This window comes from Oncorhynchus clarkii, chromosome 6 (genome assembly GCF_045791955.1).
Source record: "Oncorhynchus clarkii lewisi isolate Uvic-CL-2024 chromosome 6, UVic_Ocla_1.0, whole genome shotgun sequence".
NCBI lineage: Eukaryota > Metazoa > Chordata > Actinopteri > Salmoniformes > Salmonidae > Oncorhynchus > Oncorhynchus clarkii.
The window spans coordinates 2,113,286-2,131,193 of NC_092152.1; the positions used below are offsets into that span (position 1 = coordinate 2,113,286).

Here is a 17,908-nt window from a genome sequence, read left to right on the forward strand (position 1 = left end):
ATATATATATATATATATATATAACTCAGCAAAAAAAGAAACGTCTCTTTTTCAGGCCCATGTCTTCCAAAGATAGTTCGTAAAAATCCAAAGAACTTTACATTCTTCATTGTAAAGGGTTTAAACACTGTTTCCCATGCTTGTTCAATGAACCATAAACAATTAAAGAACATACACTTGTGGAACGACACTAACAGCTTACAGATGGTAGGCAATTAAGGTCACAGTTATGAAAACTTAGGACACTAAAGAGGCCTTTCTACTGACTCTGAAAAACACCAAAAGAAAGATGCCCAGGGTCCCTGCGGTACGAGGTAGTTGAGGTAGCTATGTACATATCGGTAGGGGTAAAGTGACCAGGCAACAGGATAGATAATAGACAGTAGCAGCAGCATATGTGGTGAGTGTGAAAGTGTGTGTGTGGAAGTGTGTGAGTGTGTATGAGTGTCAATGTAAGAATGTGTGAGTATGCTCTCGACCCCGCTCCACTACAATCCCCATCGATGTGGATTAGAGGCCCCTCTGTTTCCTGTAGTCCACGATCAGCTCCTATTTCTTGTTGACGTTTTAAAGACATTCAAATGATTTTCAGCCTACATTTGGTTTCAGAGCTGGGTTTCATTTTAATTTTACCACCCACCAGCATGGATTTGTTTATTAATCAGAAAACAACTACAAAGTTATTCCTGCTTGTGATTGAGATGAGATAAACAGCCTTGTGTCCACTTAGCTGACTGAGCCTTGTGTCCACTTAGCTGCCTGAGTCATGGAGCAAATGAACAGATAACATTAGCTAGCTATATTAGGTTAGCATGATAGGTAGCAATATTAGGTTAGCATGATAGCTAGCTATATTAGGTTAGTATGATAGCTAGCTACACTGACAACTGTCAGTGCCCTATAAATTGATGATAATCAACTCCATGGGGAAATTCCTAAACCCAAATTTGTGAATATGCATAAGAAGCCTTTGGCATTCTTCAGAGGTGCTACCTAAATGGGCATTTCCTCTCTAGGACAGGAAATTATGTTGAAATAGTGGCAGTACCTTCCTCTGGGGTAGTCCTTTAATAACATTTGGACTCCTCTGGAGAATCCCAATTGCATTTCCTTGATTCATAGCATCCTCTCTTCTCGCCTCCATCTCAAAACCCATTGGATGAGAAGATCAGAGGTCCCTCCTCTCTAAAATGTTCATCAAATGGGGTTGGAGAAGGAGGTGAGGAGAGAGGATGCGAGGAATCAAGGAAATGCCATTGAGATTTGCCCATTCTAATTCTAAAGTGCCATGATGTGAGTTAAGGATATAATTTCTGCTGTTATGTCAGTCCCACTGTTAATGATGTCAGATCCACTCTTAACGATGTCAGTTCCACTGTTAATGATGTCATTTCCACTGTTAATGATGCTAGTTCCAGTCTTAATTATGTCAGTTCCACTGTTAATGATGTCACTTCTGCTGTTAATGATGTCAGTTCCACTGTTAATGATGTCAGCTCCACTATTAATGATGTCAGTTCTGCTGTTAATGATGTCAGTTCCACTGTTAATGATGTCAGCTCCACTATTAATGATGTCAGTTCTGCTGTTAATGATGTCAGTTCCACTCTTAATGATGTCACTTCTGCTGTTAATGATGTCAGTTCTGCTGTTAATGATGTCAGTTCCACTGTTAATGATGTCAGTTCCATTGTTAATGATGTCAGCTACATTGTTAATGATGTCAGTTCTGCTGTTAATGATGTCAGTTCCACTGTTAATGATGTCAGTTCCATTGTTGATGATGTCAGTTCTAGTCTTAATGATGTCAGTTCCACTGTTAATGATGTCAGTTCCACTGTTAATGATGTCAGTTCTGCTGTTAATGATGTCAGTTCCATTGTTAATGATGTCAGTTCTACTGTTAATGATGTCAGTTCTGCTGTTAATGATGTCAGTTCCACTCTTAATGATGTCAGATCCACTCTTAATGATGTCAGTTCCACTGTTAATGATGTCAGTTCCACTGTTAATGATGTCAGTTCCACTGTTAATGATGTCAGTTCCATTGTTAATGATGTCAGTTCTGCTGTTAATGATGTCAGTTCTGCTGTTAATGATGTCAGTTCTGCTGTTAATGATGTCAGTTCCACTGTTAATGATGTCAGTTCCACTGTTAATGATGTCAGTTCCACTGTTAACGATGTCAGTTCCATTGTTAATGATGTCAGTTCTGCTGTTAATGATGTCAGTTCCACTCTTAATGATGTCAGTTCCACTCTTAATGATGACATTATCAATTTGTTCCACCCAAATCATCTCTCTATTTGTTCATTATCCATTTGCGCCAACCAAATCATCTCTGGAAGATCACAGCAGACCCTGATTGAGGAGTCATTATGGTAAATGTTGAGTAACCACAGGGGTTAACCTAATTACATCCTACACTTCTAGATGTATAATATACTGTATATCTACAGATAACCATGTCATACCGATGCTTCATAAAAACATGACTCCATTTTGTCTGGCGGTTATATAGATTGTGGTTCAAGATCTCTCATTTGTAGAAGTTTAGTTGCAGTTATGAATGAGAGTGGTTTCTTTCAAGACAATACTAAATGAAGACATGCTCTTCTAAAACACTGAAATTGCAACTTTCTCTTTGAACATCAATGAATTCCATTTGGGGTATTATTTATTTTACTGTATTTTACTGTTTTATTGCGCAATAGAGTGCAATATCAATGACAACTTTAGCTTATTCATTAGATGGACTAGAATCTGTTGTTGGGCCTAACAGAAGGAATCTAATTATCTTTTGGAAACACAAGACATCTGCTATCTGCTACCTATTACCTGCTAATCGCTACCTGCTACCTATTACGTGCTAACCGCTACCTGCTATCTGCTACCTATTACCTGCTACCTACCATCTGCAACCTATTACCAGCTACCTGCCATCTGCAACCTATTACCTCCTACCTGCAACCTATTACCTGCTAACCTCTACCTGCTATCTGCTACCTATTACTTGCTATCTGCTACCTATTACCTGCTACCTGCCATCTGCAACCTATTACCTGCTACCTGCCATCTGCAACCTATTACCTGCTACCTATTACCTCCTACCTGCAACCTATTACCTGCTAATCGCTACCTGCTACCTATTACCTGCCATCTGCAACCTATTACCTCCTACCTGCCATCTGCAACCTATTACCTGCTACCTATTACCTCCTACCTGCAACCTATTACCTGCTAACCTCTACCTGCTTCTGCTACCTATTACTTGCTATCTGCTACCTATTACCTGCTACCTGCCATCTGTAACCTATTACCTGCTACCTATTACCTCCTACCTGCAACCTATTACCTGCTAATCGCTACCTGCTACCTATTACCTGCTACCTGCCATCTGTAACCTATTACCTGCTACCTATTACCTCCTACCTGCAACCTATTACCTGCTAATCGCTACCTGCTACCTATTACCTGCTATCTGCTACCTATTATCTGCTAACTGCTACCTATTACCTGCTACCTATTACCTGCTACCTTTTACCTGCTATCTGCTACCTGCTATCTGCTGTCTGCTACCTTCTACCTATTACCTGCTACCTATTACCTGCTATCTGTTACCTATTACCTGCTACCTATTACCTGCTACCTTTTACCTGCTATCTGCTACCTGCTATCTGCTGTCTGCTCCATTCTACCTATTACCTGCTATCTGCTACCTGCTATCTGCTATCTGCTACAATAGAGAAAGAAATATAGGACTTTACATCACAGTATAATGCTGAGAACAGAGAAATGTCAAATATATTCAATCTCTTAATGACATTCAATATTCAACCTACTTTGTTTAAAAATAGTTGGACATTTACAGTCATTTCTATGTGAATAATTTATATTTTGATCACACTTTGATCACAGTTCATACCGTTGGTGTTCTCCTTACAATGAACAAACCGTCTTCCCTTCAGATTAAAAGTCATCTATTTAGTCATAGAAGTATCCCACTGTCTCTCTCTCTGTCCTAGAGGGACGTGGGGTCGGTAACCAGGGGACAAAACAACAAGAGGAGTTATGTTTCACATGAGGTCATCGTGATGAGATAATGGCACACAGTGATCCAGGACCAGAGTATTAGCTTCTCCACTTCATCATCATCACTTTTATTCACCAAGTACATTAACCCATACCCAGAATTGACTCTGTGAAATGGTGCTGCCAGCAATAGACAAATATATGGACAGTATACAGAGGAATTTCCGTTTACAATATATATTATATAAATACAGTAAACACGAAGTCAACATAGAACTACAATATATATTATATAAATACAGTAAACACAAAGTCAACATAGAACTACAATATATATTATATAAATACAGTAAACACAAAGTCAACATAGAACTACAATATATATTATATAAATACAGTAAACACAAAGTCAACATAGAACTACAATATATATTATATAAATACAGTAAACACAAAGTCAACATAGAACTACAATATATATTATATAAATACAGTAAACACAAAGTCAACATAGAACTACAATATATATTATATAAATACAGTAAACACAAAGTCAACATAGAACTACATTATATATTATATAAATACAGTAAACACAAAGTCAACATAGAACTACAATTTATACAATATAAATACAGTAAACACAAAGTCAACGTAGAACTACAATATATACAATATAAACACAGTAAACACAAAGCATCAAACTTAAGCCTTTAGAATAGAACAGAAGAGAATAGAAAATAACAGAATAGAAGAGAAGAGAAATGAACAGAAGAGAATATTACATAATAGAAAAGATAAGAAGAGAACGGAACAGAAAGGAAGAGAACAGAATAGAAGAGAACATAATAGAATTGAACAGAATATAACAGAATAGAAGAGAAAATAAGAGAATAGAACAGAAGAGAACATAACAGAATAAAACAGAACAGAAGACAACAGAACAGATGAGAACAGAAGAGAACAGAACAGAAAAGAATAGAACAGAATAGAATAGAAGAGAACAAAAGATAATAGAAGAGAATAGAAGAGAACAGAACAGAAGAGAACAGAATATTTGAGAATAGAAGAGAACAGAAAAGAAGAGAACAGAACAGAAGAGAACAGAAGAGACTAGAACAGAAGAGAATAGAACAGAAGAGAACAGAAGAGACTAGAACAGAAGAGAATAGAACAGAAGAGAACAGAAGAGAAGAAAATAGAAGAGAACAGAAGAGAATAGAATAGAAAATAATAGAAGAGAAGAGAAATGAAGAGAATAGAATATAACAGAAGACGACAGAATATAACAATAGAGAACATTACAGAAGATAATAGAACAGAAGAGAATAGAACAGAAGATAATAGAAGAGAACAGAAGAGAAGAGAACAGAATAGAAGAGAACAAAACAGAACAGAAGAGAACAGAAGAGACTAGAACAGAAGAGAAGAGAATAGAACAGAAGAGACTAGAACAGAAGAGAACAGAACAGAAGATAATTGAAGAGAATAGAACAGAAGATAAGAGACTAGAACAAAATAGAACAGAATAGAAGATAATAGAACAGAGGAGAAGATAATAGAACAGAATAGATTAGAACATAAAAAAATAGAAGAGAACAGAAGATAACAGAAGAGAACAGAAGATAATAGAACAGAAGATAAGAGAATAGAACAAAATAGATTAGAACAGAAGAAAATAGAAGAGAACAGAAGAGAACAGAAGATAATAGAACAGAATAGAACTGAATAGAAGAGAAAAGAAGAGAACAGAATAGAACAGAAGAGAAGAAAACAGAACAGATGATAACAGAAGAGAATAGAATAGAACAGAACAGAATAGAACAAAATAGAAGATAAGAGAATGGAACAGAATAAACAGAATAGAAGATAAGAGAATGGAAGAGAATATATTAGAACAGAACCAAACAGAACAGCAGATAATAGAAGAGAATAGAAGATAAGAGAACAGAATAGAAGACAATTGAAGAAAATATATTAGAACAGAATAGAACAGAAGATAATAGAACAGAAGAGAACAGAATAGAACAGAATCAAATAGAACAGAAGAGAATAGAACAGAAGAGAATAGAACAGAAGAGAGCAGAATAGAACAGAACAGAATAGAAGAGAACAGAATAGAACAGAAGAGAACAGAATAGAACAGAACAGAAGGTAATAGAATAGAACAGAATAGAAGGGAATAGAAGAGAACAGAAGAGAACAGAATAGAACAGAACAGAAGATAATAGAACAGAACAGAATAGAAGGGAATAGAAGAGAACAGAATAGAAGAGAAGAAAACTGAATAGAAGAGAATAGAATAGAAGAGAAATGAACAGAAGAGAACAGAATAGAATAGAAGGGAATAGAATAGAAGAGAATAAAACAGAAGAGAACAGAAAATAATAGAAGGGAATAGAATAGAAGAGAATAAAACAGAAGAGAACAGAAAATAACAGAATAGAATAGAAGAAAAATGAACAGAAGAGAACAGAACAGATGAGAACAGAAGAGAATAGAACCGAACAGATTAGAACAGAACAGAACAAAATAGAAGAGAACAGAATAGAAAGGAACAAAACAGAATAGAACCGAAGATAATAGAACAGAACAGAAAAGAAGATAAGAGAATGAAAAAGAATAGAATAGAAGAGAATATATTAGAACAGAAGAGAACAGAAGAGAACAGAATAGAACAGAATAGAAGAGAATAGAACAGAAGAGAATAGAACAAAATAGAACAGAATATAAGAGAATAGAACAGAAGAGAATAGAACAAAATAGAACAGAATAGAAGAGAATAGAACAGAAGAGAATAGAACATAATATAACTGAAGAGAACAGAATAGAACAGAATAGAAGAGAACAGAAGAGAACAGAATAGAAGAGAACAGAGTAGAACAGAATAGAAGAGAACAGAAGAGAATAGAACAGAAGAGAATAGAACATAAGATAACTGAAGAGAACAGAATAGAACAGAATAGAAGAGAACAGAAGAGAACAGAATAGAAGATAACTGAAGAGAACAGAATAGAACAGAATAGAAGAGAACAGAAGAGAACAGAATATAAGATAATAAAACAGAACAGAAGAGAATAGAACAGAAGAGAAGAGAACAGAATATAACAAAAGAGAACAGAATAGAAGATAAGAGAATGGAAGAGAATATATTAGAACAGAATAGAACAGAAGATAATAGAACAGAACAGAATTGTCACGCCCTGACCTTAGTTATCTTTGTTTTCTTTATTATTTTGGTTAGGTCAGGGTGTGACGACGGTGGTATGTGTGTTTTTCCCCTAGTCTAGGTTTTTTTGTATATCTATGGGGTTTTGGTTTGTCTAGGTAAATGTAGGTCTATGGTGGCCTGAGTTGGTTCCCAATCAGAGGCAGCTGTTATCGTTGTCTCTGATTGGGGATCCTATTTAGGTTGCCATTTTTTCCATTTTGGTTTTGTGGGTAATTGTCTATGTTTTGTTGCCTGTCAGCACTCGTGTTATATAGCTTCACGTTCGTTTTGTTTCTTTGTTAGTATGTTTAGTGTTTTTCCTTCATTAAAAGAAGAATGTATGCTTATCACGCTGTGCCTTGGTCTCATCCATATGACGAACGTGACAAGAATAGAACAGAACAGAAAAGAACAGAAGAGAACTGAAAATAGAAAATAGAAATGGAGAGAAGAGAACAGAAAATAACAGAATAGAAGATAAGAGAATGGAACAGAATAGAATAGAAGAGAATATATTAGAACAGAAGAGAAGTGAACAGAAGAGAACAGGACAGAATAGAACAGAAGAGAATAGAAAATAATAGCTTTAATTTTCCCAGAGGAAACTTAGTTTGTGGCATTTTGGATTAGATAGTAAACACATAACAGCACAATTGACACATGATAAATACAGCTAAACAAATGCATTATACTAGAAAAACACAGTCACTAGAATTATACGTGTTTCCTTTGGAGTTGATCAGCACATATTAGTCTTGTACCAAAGGTATATTCAGAGACCATATGTTTTACAGTCTATGATTCAGAGTACGAAAATACAAACGGTGTTAAAATGACTGTATTCATTACTTTCACATTACCCTTTATTCTCCTATGTCCTCTGGTTCTGGGTTGTAGGCTTAGCTAGGCCTATGTCCTCTGGTTCTGAGTAGTAGGCTTAGCTAGGCCCATGTCCTCTGGTTCTGAGTAGTAGGCTTAGCTCGGCCTATGTCCTCTGGTTCTGAGTAGTAGGCTTAGCTAGGCCTATGTCCTCTGGTTCTGAGTAGTAGGCTTAGCTAGGCCTATGTCCTCTGGTTCTGGGTTGTAGGCTTAGCTAGGCCTATGTCCTCTGGTTCTGAGTAGTAGGCTTAGCTAGGCCTATGTCCTCTGGTCTGAGTAGTAGGCTTAGCTAGGCCTATGTCCTCTGGTTCTGTGTTGTAGGCTTAGCTAGGCCTATGTCCTCTGGTTCTGGGTTGTAGGCTTAGCTAGGCCTATGTCCTCTGGTTCTGAGTAGTAGGCTTAGCTAGGCCTATGTCCTCTGGTTCTGGGTTGTAGGCTTAGCTAGGCCTATGTCCTCTGGTTCTGAGTAGTAGGCTTAGCTAGGCCTATGTCCTCTGGTCTGAGTAGTAGGCTTAGCTAGGCCTATGTCCTCTGGTTCTGTGTTGTAGGCTTAGCTAGGCCTATGTCCTCTGGTTCTGGGTTGTAGGCTTAGCTAGGCCTATGTACTCTGGTTCTGAGTAGTAGGCTTAGCTAGGCCTATGTCCTCTGGTCTGAGTAGTAGGCTTAGCTAGGCCTATGTCCTCTGGTTCTGTGTTGTAGGCTTAGCTGGGCCTATGTCCTCTGGTTCTGGGCTGTAGGCTTAGCTAGGCCTATGTACTCTGGTTCTGGGTTGTAGGCTTAGCTAGGTCTATGTCATCTGGTTCTGAGTAGTAGGCTTAGCTCGGCCTATGTCCTCTGGTTCTGAGTAGTAGGCTTAGCTAGGCCTATGTCCTCTGGTTCTGAGTAGTAGGCTTAGCTAGGCTTATGTCCTCTGGTTCTGGGTTGTAGGCTTAGCTAGGCCTATGTACTCTGGTTCTGAGTAGTAGGCTTAGCTAGGCCTATGTCCTCTGGTCTGAGTAGTAGGCTTAGCTAGGCCTATGTCCTCTGGTTCTGTGTTGTAGGCTTAGCTAGGCCTATGTCCTCTGGTTCTGGGCTGTAGGCTTAGCTAGGCCTATGTACTCTGGTTCTGGGTTGTAGGCTTAGCTAGGTCTATGTCATCTGGTTCTGAGTAGTAGGCTTAGCTAGGCTTATGTCCTCTGGTTCTGAGTAGTAGGCTTAACTAGGCCTATGTCCTCTGGTTCTGGGTTGTAGGCTTAGCTAGGCCTATGTCCTCTGGTTCTGAGTAGTAGGCTTAGCTAGGCCTATGTCCTCTGGTTCTGAGTAGTAGGCTTAGCTAGGCCTATGTACTCTGGTTCTGGGTTGTAGGCTTAGCTAGGTCTATGTCATCTGGTTCTGAGTAGTAGGCTTAGCTAGGCTTATGTCCTCTGGTTCTGAGTAGTAGGCTTAACTAGGCCTATGTCCTCTGGTTCTGGGTTGTAGGCTTTTGTGTCAATTAATTTACCATATGGAATGGGATCACTTTTGAGAGGTGTAATCTGTCAACATTTATACATTTAGATGGGAATTGAGTTGAGTGAAATGTTAAAAACATTCTGCCGCTGGCAATGAAGGGAGTGACTGGGATGTATCCAGCTTTTGTCAAATTAACGTCAGATTTGACTTTTCGTAGCAAGTTAGGATAACTTACAAGGCAGTCTATGATAATTAATGTAGCAGGTTAGGATAATTGGGTTAAGGTTAGGAAAAGGGTTATCTAAAATGCAACTCAAATAAAAAAAACTTTTGACGTTAATTTGACTAAAGCTGGACCCCTTCTAGCCATGACCTGCAATGGAACGCGAAACAGTTTCCCCGCTCTGACGTAAGCACGTAGACCTATTTGCTTGTTCTTTTACGGAATTAAAACTTTTACGTTGCACCAAAAAACAAAACCCCTAAATGTATTTATGTCGAGAAAAAACAACAACAACAGTACGTAGCCTACGTAGTAGGCCCCGAGGTTGTGTGAAACGACTAGGTCTGTGTATATAGGACTGGGTCCAGGCTAAATAGCCTAATGAATAACAACATGTATTTATAGATTACAGAACGTGTAACCTATTAACAGACCCCTTTTGGATGGTTTCCAACACTTGGCGACGTGGGATCCGTCGGTTCTCTGCGGTTGTTAAAGTGTATTTCCTAGGTCGTCAGTAGACCCTGCCCTCCGTATATCACTGTATTGACGTGTTGTTAGCAAATGGGAGCAGAAGGGCCGATCCTTCGCCTGGAGAGGTCATTCTGACTACAGGGCTGATCCTTCGCCTGGAGAGGTCATTCTGACTACAGGGCTGATCCTTTGCCTGGAGAGGTCATTCTGATTACAGTTGCCACTTCTTGCCAAAATCTTCAGGGTTTAAAGACTCGATCACTGCGACCACATTTATACACATCATTCTGTTTTCTCCAATCGAGACACGGATCCCGATGTTCAATCAGGATTCAGGAATACTTCCACATCTAACATTGAAAGGAGATACTTCGTGAACTGTTTGATATTTCGGTCTGATCTGTCTACCGAAGCATGGTTGATGACACCAGTTTAGCAACTAAATCTGCTTTGGTAAGCATCACATTTGGTTCCTTCTCTAACCACGTTGATTAGTTGTTGTTAATAGTATGTAGATGTTTGAATCACATTTACAGTAAAGTAACTTTTGACACAACATTTCATTTTAAACTCTTCAATAGATTGATTGACACGAACGTTTCGGATGCGTTATAGAGAAATAATACCAATGGTTTAATGTTCATGTTTATTTTGTCACAGTACACACGAGCCTATTATAGCGACATCAGCATTATACAGCACAACATGTTACTTTGTTAGCCACGTTCATTTACGAAATACAGTAGTTTACATTGTAGTATATTTATGTTGCAATTTTAACACGTTAGAAACCACGTTTTAGGATATATCGACTCCAGTGGCCAAATGCCGGCCACATCAGCATAATACGCATGGCCATGCTGTTTTTCCAGTTTATTACAAAGTTATTTCTTAACAGTTTATGACTTACAATAGTTTTCATTTTTAGTGGTTATTTTTACCCCTACGCTCTCCACAGCAAGCAGCTTTCTCCTCGACCTGCAACCTCCCCCTGCTCGTCTCCTCTGCCTCGACACACAGCCACTTCCCCGGTTCACACTCACAGTCCGACCAGCCCAACGGCGGAGGCATGAAGCTAGAGGCGGTCATGGAAAGCCTCCAAAGACAGCAGGCTGCCCGCCTGGCGCTAGAAGAGAAGCTCCGTCAGGCGGAGAAAGAGAAAGACCTCCGCTCCATGGTCGAGTCCCAGATCCATCAACAAGCCCTCGCCTTCCGCCACTACCAGGCAGCGGTCCGTGGCGCTTTCGCTGCGGGAATAGCGAACTCTTCTCTCGGGTTGGTGAGCTCCGCTGAACGGGAACTGGCTCTCCCTCACAGTCTTGACGCTCGCAGGCATTCGGCCAAAGCCGACTCCGATATGGACGATGATCCAGAGGGCATGGACCGAGGTATAAATGATGACAGCAGGGATATGGATGGAGATGGCATGGACAACGAGGGAATCGTGGACGATGAGGAGGACATGGAGGGGGCTCTCAGCCACTACCAGCCCCGCCACCCCATGCACCCCGGGGCGGGAGACTCGCCAAAGGACACACTTGTACATCTCAAGTCCAGAGCCCCTCCGTCTTTCGCTGCGCCCCGGCAGTCAGAGACCCCGGGCGGGATGGCACCACAGTCTCAGCAACACGAATGGTCTTACGACGAGCAATTCAAACAGGTGAAGCTGACTTCTACTAAGTAATACCTTCATATGAAACTTTACTCAACATAGACTCCACTGACTGTACTAACCCTGTTGATAACAACCCAATCTCCATACTAAATCAGCCTAGAATGAAACCTTTACTAAATCCCAAACACAATTGAAACGTATGTTTGACTATACAGACGTAAGATCTTAATTCACCATAGGAAATGCAAATATGTGGCGTATTTGAGTTTTAAAAAGGCTTCAAACGTTTGTAATTTCCACTTTGAAATTTCAGACTTGATTTTCCCTAATGAAAAAATGTATCAACCTCTACAAAAATGTCCTTTAGTTATAATCCACATAGTCATTCACCTGTTTTTCTTGCTGCAGGATTATTTTCCTTCTGTAGTAAATTGGCTCAAATTAAGATCCTACATCTGTAGCGTCTCTAGAGGATGTTCAACAGGTTTTTTTTCTTAAAAGACATTTGCACTCCAGAAAGTACCCTAACTTAAGTTTAGGCATCTATTCCGTATGTGAAATAGGAGTCGTGCGTCCTATTGGGAGGGATCATACTGTGAGCATTTTACACCAAACGTTGAAGTATTAATTACTTTTAGATAGAACACAGGAAGAGTTTCATTCCAAAACGCTATATATCCATTTTCAGAAATGTTGGTAAATTAGATTTTATTGAAACAGATTGGTGTGTTTTTTCACCATATAATCATGTCATGAGGTTGTTGAATGACAGACATGTATTTGTTTAAAATCTATCACTTCATGGTTTAATTTCAGAGAGATAAATAAGGATGTTTTTCTGCTAAATGCTAAATATCCACCCCACTCTCAGAGGAATCAGTAGTGCAGCTAGGTCTTACACAGTAATGTAAAAAAAACATTTTAATAAATAAATAACAAATCATTCAATAGAGTGATATGAGATCTGTATGTGAAACATTTATATTTGCCATTGTAGACATTTAGCAGATGGTTTTATCCAGAGGGATTTACAGTCAGTACATTCATCTACAGATAGCTAGTTGAAACAACCACATATCACAGTCATAGTCAGTACATTCATCTTCAGATAGCTAGTTGAAACAACCACATATCACAGTCATAGTCAGTACATTCATCTTCAGATAGCTAGGTGGACCAGTCATAGTCAGTACAATAATCTACAAATAGCTAGGTGGACCAGTCATAGTCAGTACATTCATCTTCAGATAGCTAGGTGGACCAGTCATAGTCAGTACATTCATCTTCAGATAGCTAGGTGGACCAGTCATAGTCAGTACATTCATCTTCAGATAGCTAGGTGGACCAGTCATAGTCAGTACATTCATCTTCAGATAGCTAGGTGGACCAGTCATAGTCAGTACATTCATCTCCAGATAGCTAGGTGGACCAGTCATAGTCAGTACATTCATCTTCAGATAGCTAGGTGGACCAGTCATAGTCAGTACATTCATCTTCAGATAGCTAGGTGGACCAGTCATAGTCAGTACATTCATCTTCAGATAGCTAGGTGGACCAGTCATAGTCAGTACATTCATCTTCAGATAGCTAGGTGGACCAGTCATAGTCAGTACATTCATCTCCAGATAGCTAGGTGGACCAGTCATAGTCAGTACATTCATCTTCAGATAGCTAGGTGGACCAGTCATAGTCAGTACATTCATCTTCAGATAGCTAGGTGGACCAGTCATAGTCAGTACATTCATCTTCAGATAGCTAGGTGGACCAGTCATAGTCAGTACATTCATCTCCAGATAGCTAGGTGGACCAGTCATAGTCAGTACATTCATCTCCAGATAGCTAGGTGGACCAGTCATAGTCAGTACATTCATCTCCAGATAGCTAGGTGGACCAGTCATAGTCAGTACATTCATCTACAGATAGCTAGGTGGACCAGTCATAGTCAGTACATTCATCTTCAGATAGCTAGGTGGACCAGTCATAGTCAGTACATTCATCTTCAGATAGCTAGGTGGACCAGTCATAGTCAGTACATTCATCTTCAGATAGCTAGGTGAAACAACCACATATCACAGTCATAGTCAGTACATTCATCTCCAGATAGCTAGGTGGACCAGTCATAGTCAGTACATTCATCTTCAGATAGCTAGGTGGACCAGTCATAGTCAGTACATTCATCTCCAGATAGCTAGGTGGACCAGTCATAGTCAGTACATTCATCTTCAGATAGCTAGGTGGACCAGCCATAGTCAGTACATTAATCTTCAGATAGCTAGGTGGACCAGTCATAGTCAGTACATTCAGACAGACAGACAGACAGACAGACAGACAGACAGACAGACAGACAGACAGACAGACAGACAGACAGACAGACAGACAGACAGACAGACAGACAGACAGACAGACAGACAGACAGAGAGACAGACAGAGAGAGAGACAGACAGAGGAAAACAGCAGAGAAAGGGAATATATCCAAATAGACTGTAATATTCAGACAAGTTTTAACCGTGTAGACCATCGGATCCTGGTCATCACTAGACCATCAGATCCTGGTCATCACTAGACTATTAGATCCTGGTCATCACTAGACCATCAGATCCTGGTCATCACTAGACTATTAGATCCTGGTCATCACTATACCATTAGATCCTGGTCATCACTAGACCATCAGATCCTGGTCATCACTAGACTATTAGATCCTGGTCGTCACTATACCATTAGATCCTGGTCATCACTAGACCATTAGATCCTGGTCATCACTAGACCATTATATCCTGGTCATCACTAGACTATTAGATCCTGGTCATCACTAGACCATTAGATCCTGGTCATCACTAGACCATTAGATCCTGGTCATCACTAGACTATTAGATCCTGGTCATCACTAGACCATCAGATCCTGGTCACCATTAGATCCTGGTCATTACTAGACCATTAGATCCTGGTCATCACTAGACCATTATATCCTGGTCATCACTAGACCATCAGATCCTGGTCATCACTAGACTATTAGATCCTGGTCATCACTAGACCATTAGATCCTGGTCATCACTAGACCATTAGATCCTGGTCATCACTAGACTATTAGATCCTGGTCATCACTAGACCATTAGATCCTGGTCATCACTAGACTATTAGATCCTGGTCATCACTAGACCATCAGATCCTGGTCACCATTAGATCCTGGTCATCACTAGACCATTAGATCCTGGTCATCACTAGACCATTAGATCCTGGTCATCACTAGACCATTAGATCCTGGTCATCACTAGACTATTAGATCCTGGTCATCACTAGACCATCAGATCCTGGTCATCACTAGACCATTAGATCCTGGTCATCACTAGACCATTAGATCTGGTCATCACTAGACCATTAGATCCTGGTCATCACTATACCATCAGATCCTGGTCATCACTAGACCATTAGATCCTGGTTATCACTAGACCATCAGATCCTGGTCATCACTAGACCATCAGATCCTGGTCATCACTAGACTATTAGATCCTGGTCATCACTAGACCATTAGATCCTGGTCATCACTAGACCATTAGATCCTGGTCATCACTAGACTATTAGATCCTGGTCATCACTAGACCATTAGATCCTGGTCATCACTAGACCATTAGATCTGGTCATCACTAGACCATTAGATCCTGGTCATCACTATACCATCAGATCCTGGTCATCACTAGACCATTAGATCCTGGTTATCACTAGACCATCAGATCCTGGTCATCACTAGACCATCAGATCCTGGTCATCACTAGACTATTAGATCCTGGTCATCACTAGACCATTAGATCCTGGTCATCACTAGACCATTAGATCCTGGTCATCACTAGACTATTAGATCCTGGTCATCACTAGACCATTAGATCCTGGTCATCACTAGACTATTAGATCCTGGTCATCACTAGACCATCAGATCCTGGTCACCATTAGATCCTGGTCATTACTAGACCATTAGATCCTGGTCATCACTAGACCATTAGATCCTGGTCATCACTAGACCATTAGATCCTGGTCATCACTAGACCATTAGATCCTGGTCATCACTAGACTATTAGATCCTGGTCATCACTAGACCATTAGAGCCAGGGGGGCCGTAGTGGTAACATTGTAGTAGTAGTAGGCAGCTCTTTTTTAAACCACCTATCCAGGGTTCCTCTCACCCTCCTCCCCTCCTACCTTGTCATGTATAGACTGGCTGTCTTTGACACAGACATCTAACTCTTGTGAGAGAGGAGAGGACCCTTCTCTTTTTTACTGCACTAGCACCTCCCTCCCTCCCTCCCTCCCTCCCTCCCTCCCTCCATCCCTCCCTCCCTCCCTCCCTCCCTCCCTCCCTCCCTCCCTCCCTCCCTCCCTCCCTCCCTCCCTCCCTCCCTCCCTCCCTCCCTCCCTCCCTCCCTCCCTCCCTCCCTCCCTCCCTCCCTCCCTCCCTCCCTCCCTCCCTCCCTCCCTCCCTCCCTCCCTCCCTCCCTCCATCCCTCCCTCCCTCCCTCCCTCCCTCCCTCCCTCCCTCCATCCCTCCCTCCCTCCCTCCCTCCCTCCCTCCCTCCCTCCCTCCCTCCCTCCCTCCCTCCCTCCCTCCCTCCCTCCCTCCCTCCATCCATCCCTCCCTCCCTCCCTCCCTCCCTCCCTCCCTCCCTCCCTCCCTCCCTCCCTCTGTGATTACACCGCTGTGTGCGTGTGGGCGTGTGTTTGTTTTGTTTTGTGTGTGTATGTTCGGGGCTGCCTGATATCCAATCAGACTGCAGCAATATCCTGTAAAGTAAAAACTTATGATGTAATATTATCCATATGTTAAAGAGCTTGATTTCTCCCCCTTGGAGAGCTGGGCTGTAAAACAACTAGCTAGACACACCTCAGATCTAACTACAGGTGGCTGGGCTGTAAAACAACTAGCTAGACACACCTCAGATCTAACTAAAGGTGGCTGGGCTGTAAAACAACTAGCTAGACACACCTCAGATCTAACTAAAGGAGGCTGGGCTGTAAAACAACTAGCTAGACACACCTCATATCTAACTAAAGGTGGCTGGGCTGTAAAACAACTAGCTAGACACACCTCAGATCTAACTACAGGTGGCTGGGCTGTAAAACAACTAGCTAGACACACCTCAGATCTAACTACAGGTGGCTGGGCTGTAAAACAACTAGCTAGACACACCTCAGATCTAACTACAGGTGGCTGGGCTGTAAAACAACTAGCTAGACACACCTCAGATCTAACTAAAGGAGGATGGGCTGTAAAACAACTAGCTAGACACACCTCAGATCTAACTACAGGTGGCTGGGCTGTAAAACAACTAGCTAGACACACCTCAGATCTAACTACAGGTGGCTGGGCTGTAAAACAACTAGCTAGACACACCTCAGATCTAACTACAGGTGGCTGGGCTGTAAAACAACTAGCTAGACACACCTCAGATCTAACTAAAGGTGGCTGGGCTGTAAAACAACTAGCTAGACACACCTCAGATCTAACTAAAGGTGGCTGGGCTGTAAAACAACTAGCTAGACACACCTCAGATCTAACTAAAGGAGGATGGGCTGTAAAACAACTAGCTAGACACACCTCAGATCTAACTACAGGAGGCTGGGCTGTAAAACAACTAGCTAGACACACCTCAGATCTAACTACAGGTGGCTGGGCTGTAAAACAACTAGCTAGACACACCTCAGATCTAACTACAGGTGGCTGGGCTGTAAAACAACTAGCTAGACACACCTCAGATCTAACTACAGGTGGCTGGGCTGTAAAACAACTAGCTAGACACACCTCAGATCTAACTACAGGTGGCTGGGCTGTAAAACTACTAGCTAGACACACCTCAGATCTAACTAAAGGAGGATGGGCTGTAAAACAACTAGCTAGACACACCTCAGATCTAACTAAAAGAGGATGGGCTGTAAAACAACTAGCTAGACACACCTCAGATCTAACTACAGGTGGCTGGGCTGTAAACAACTAGCTAGACACACCTCAGATCTAACTAAAGGTGGCTGGGCTGTAAAACAACTAGCTAGACACACC

General features: G+C 41.0%; 1 protein-coding gene across 1 annotated transcript in view; it reads left to right on the plus strand.

Moving 5' to 3' along the window:
- The first annotated feature begins 10,347 nt into the window (after positions 1-10,347).
- LOC139411861 (AT-rich interactive domain-containing protein 3A-like) overlaps positions 10,348-17,908 on the plus strand; it is a 161,670-nt gene continuing 154,109 nt past the window's right edge. Inside the window, exons 1-2 of the mRNA XM_071158606.1 lie at positions 10,348-10,703; positions 11,209-11,910. Of these exons, the coding sequence (XP_071014707.1) occupies positions 10,665-10,703; positions 11,209-11,910 (741 nt within the window). The 5' untranslated portion in view covers positions 10,348-10,664. The remainder of the gene's footprint in view (positions 10,704-11,208; positions 11,911-17,908) is intronic.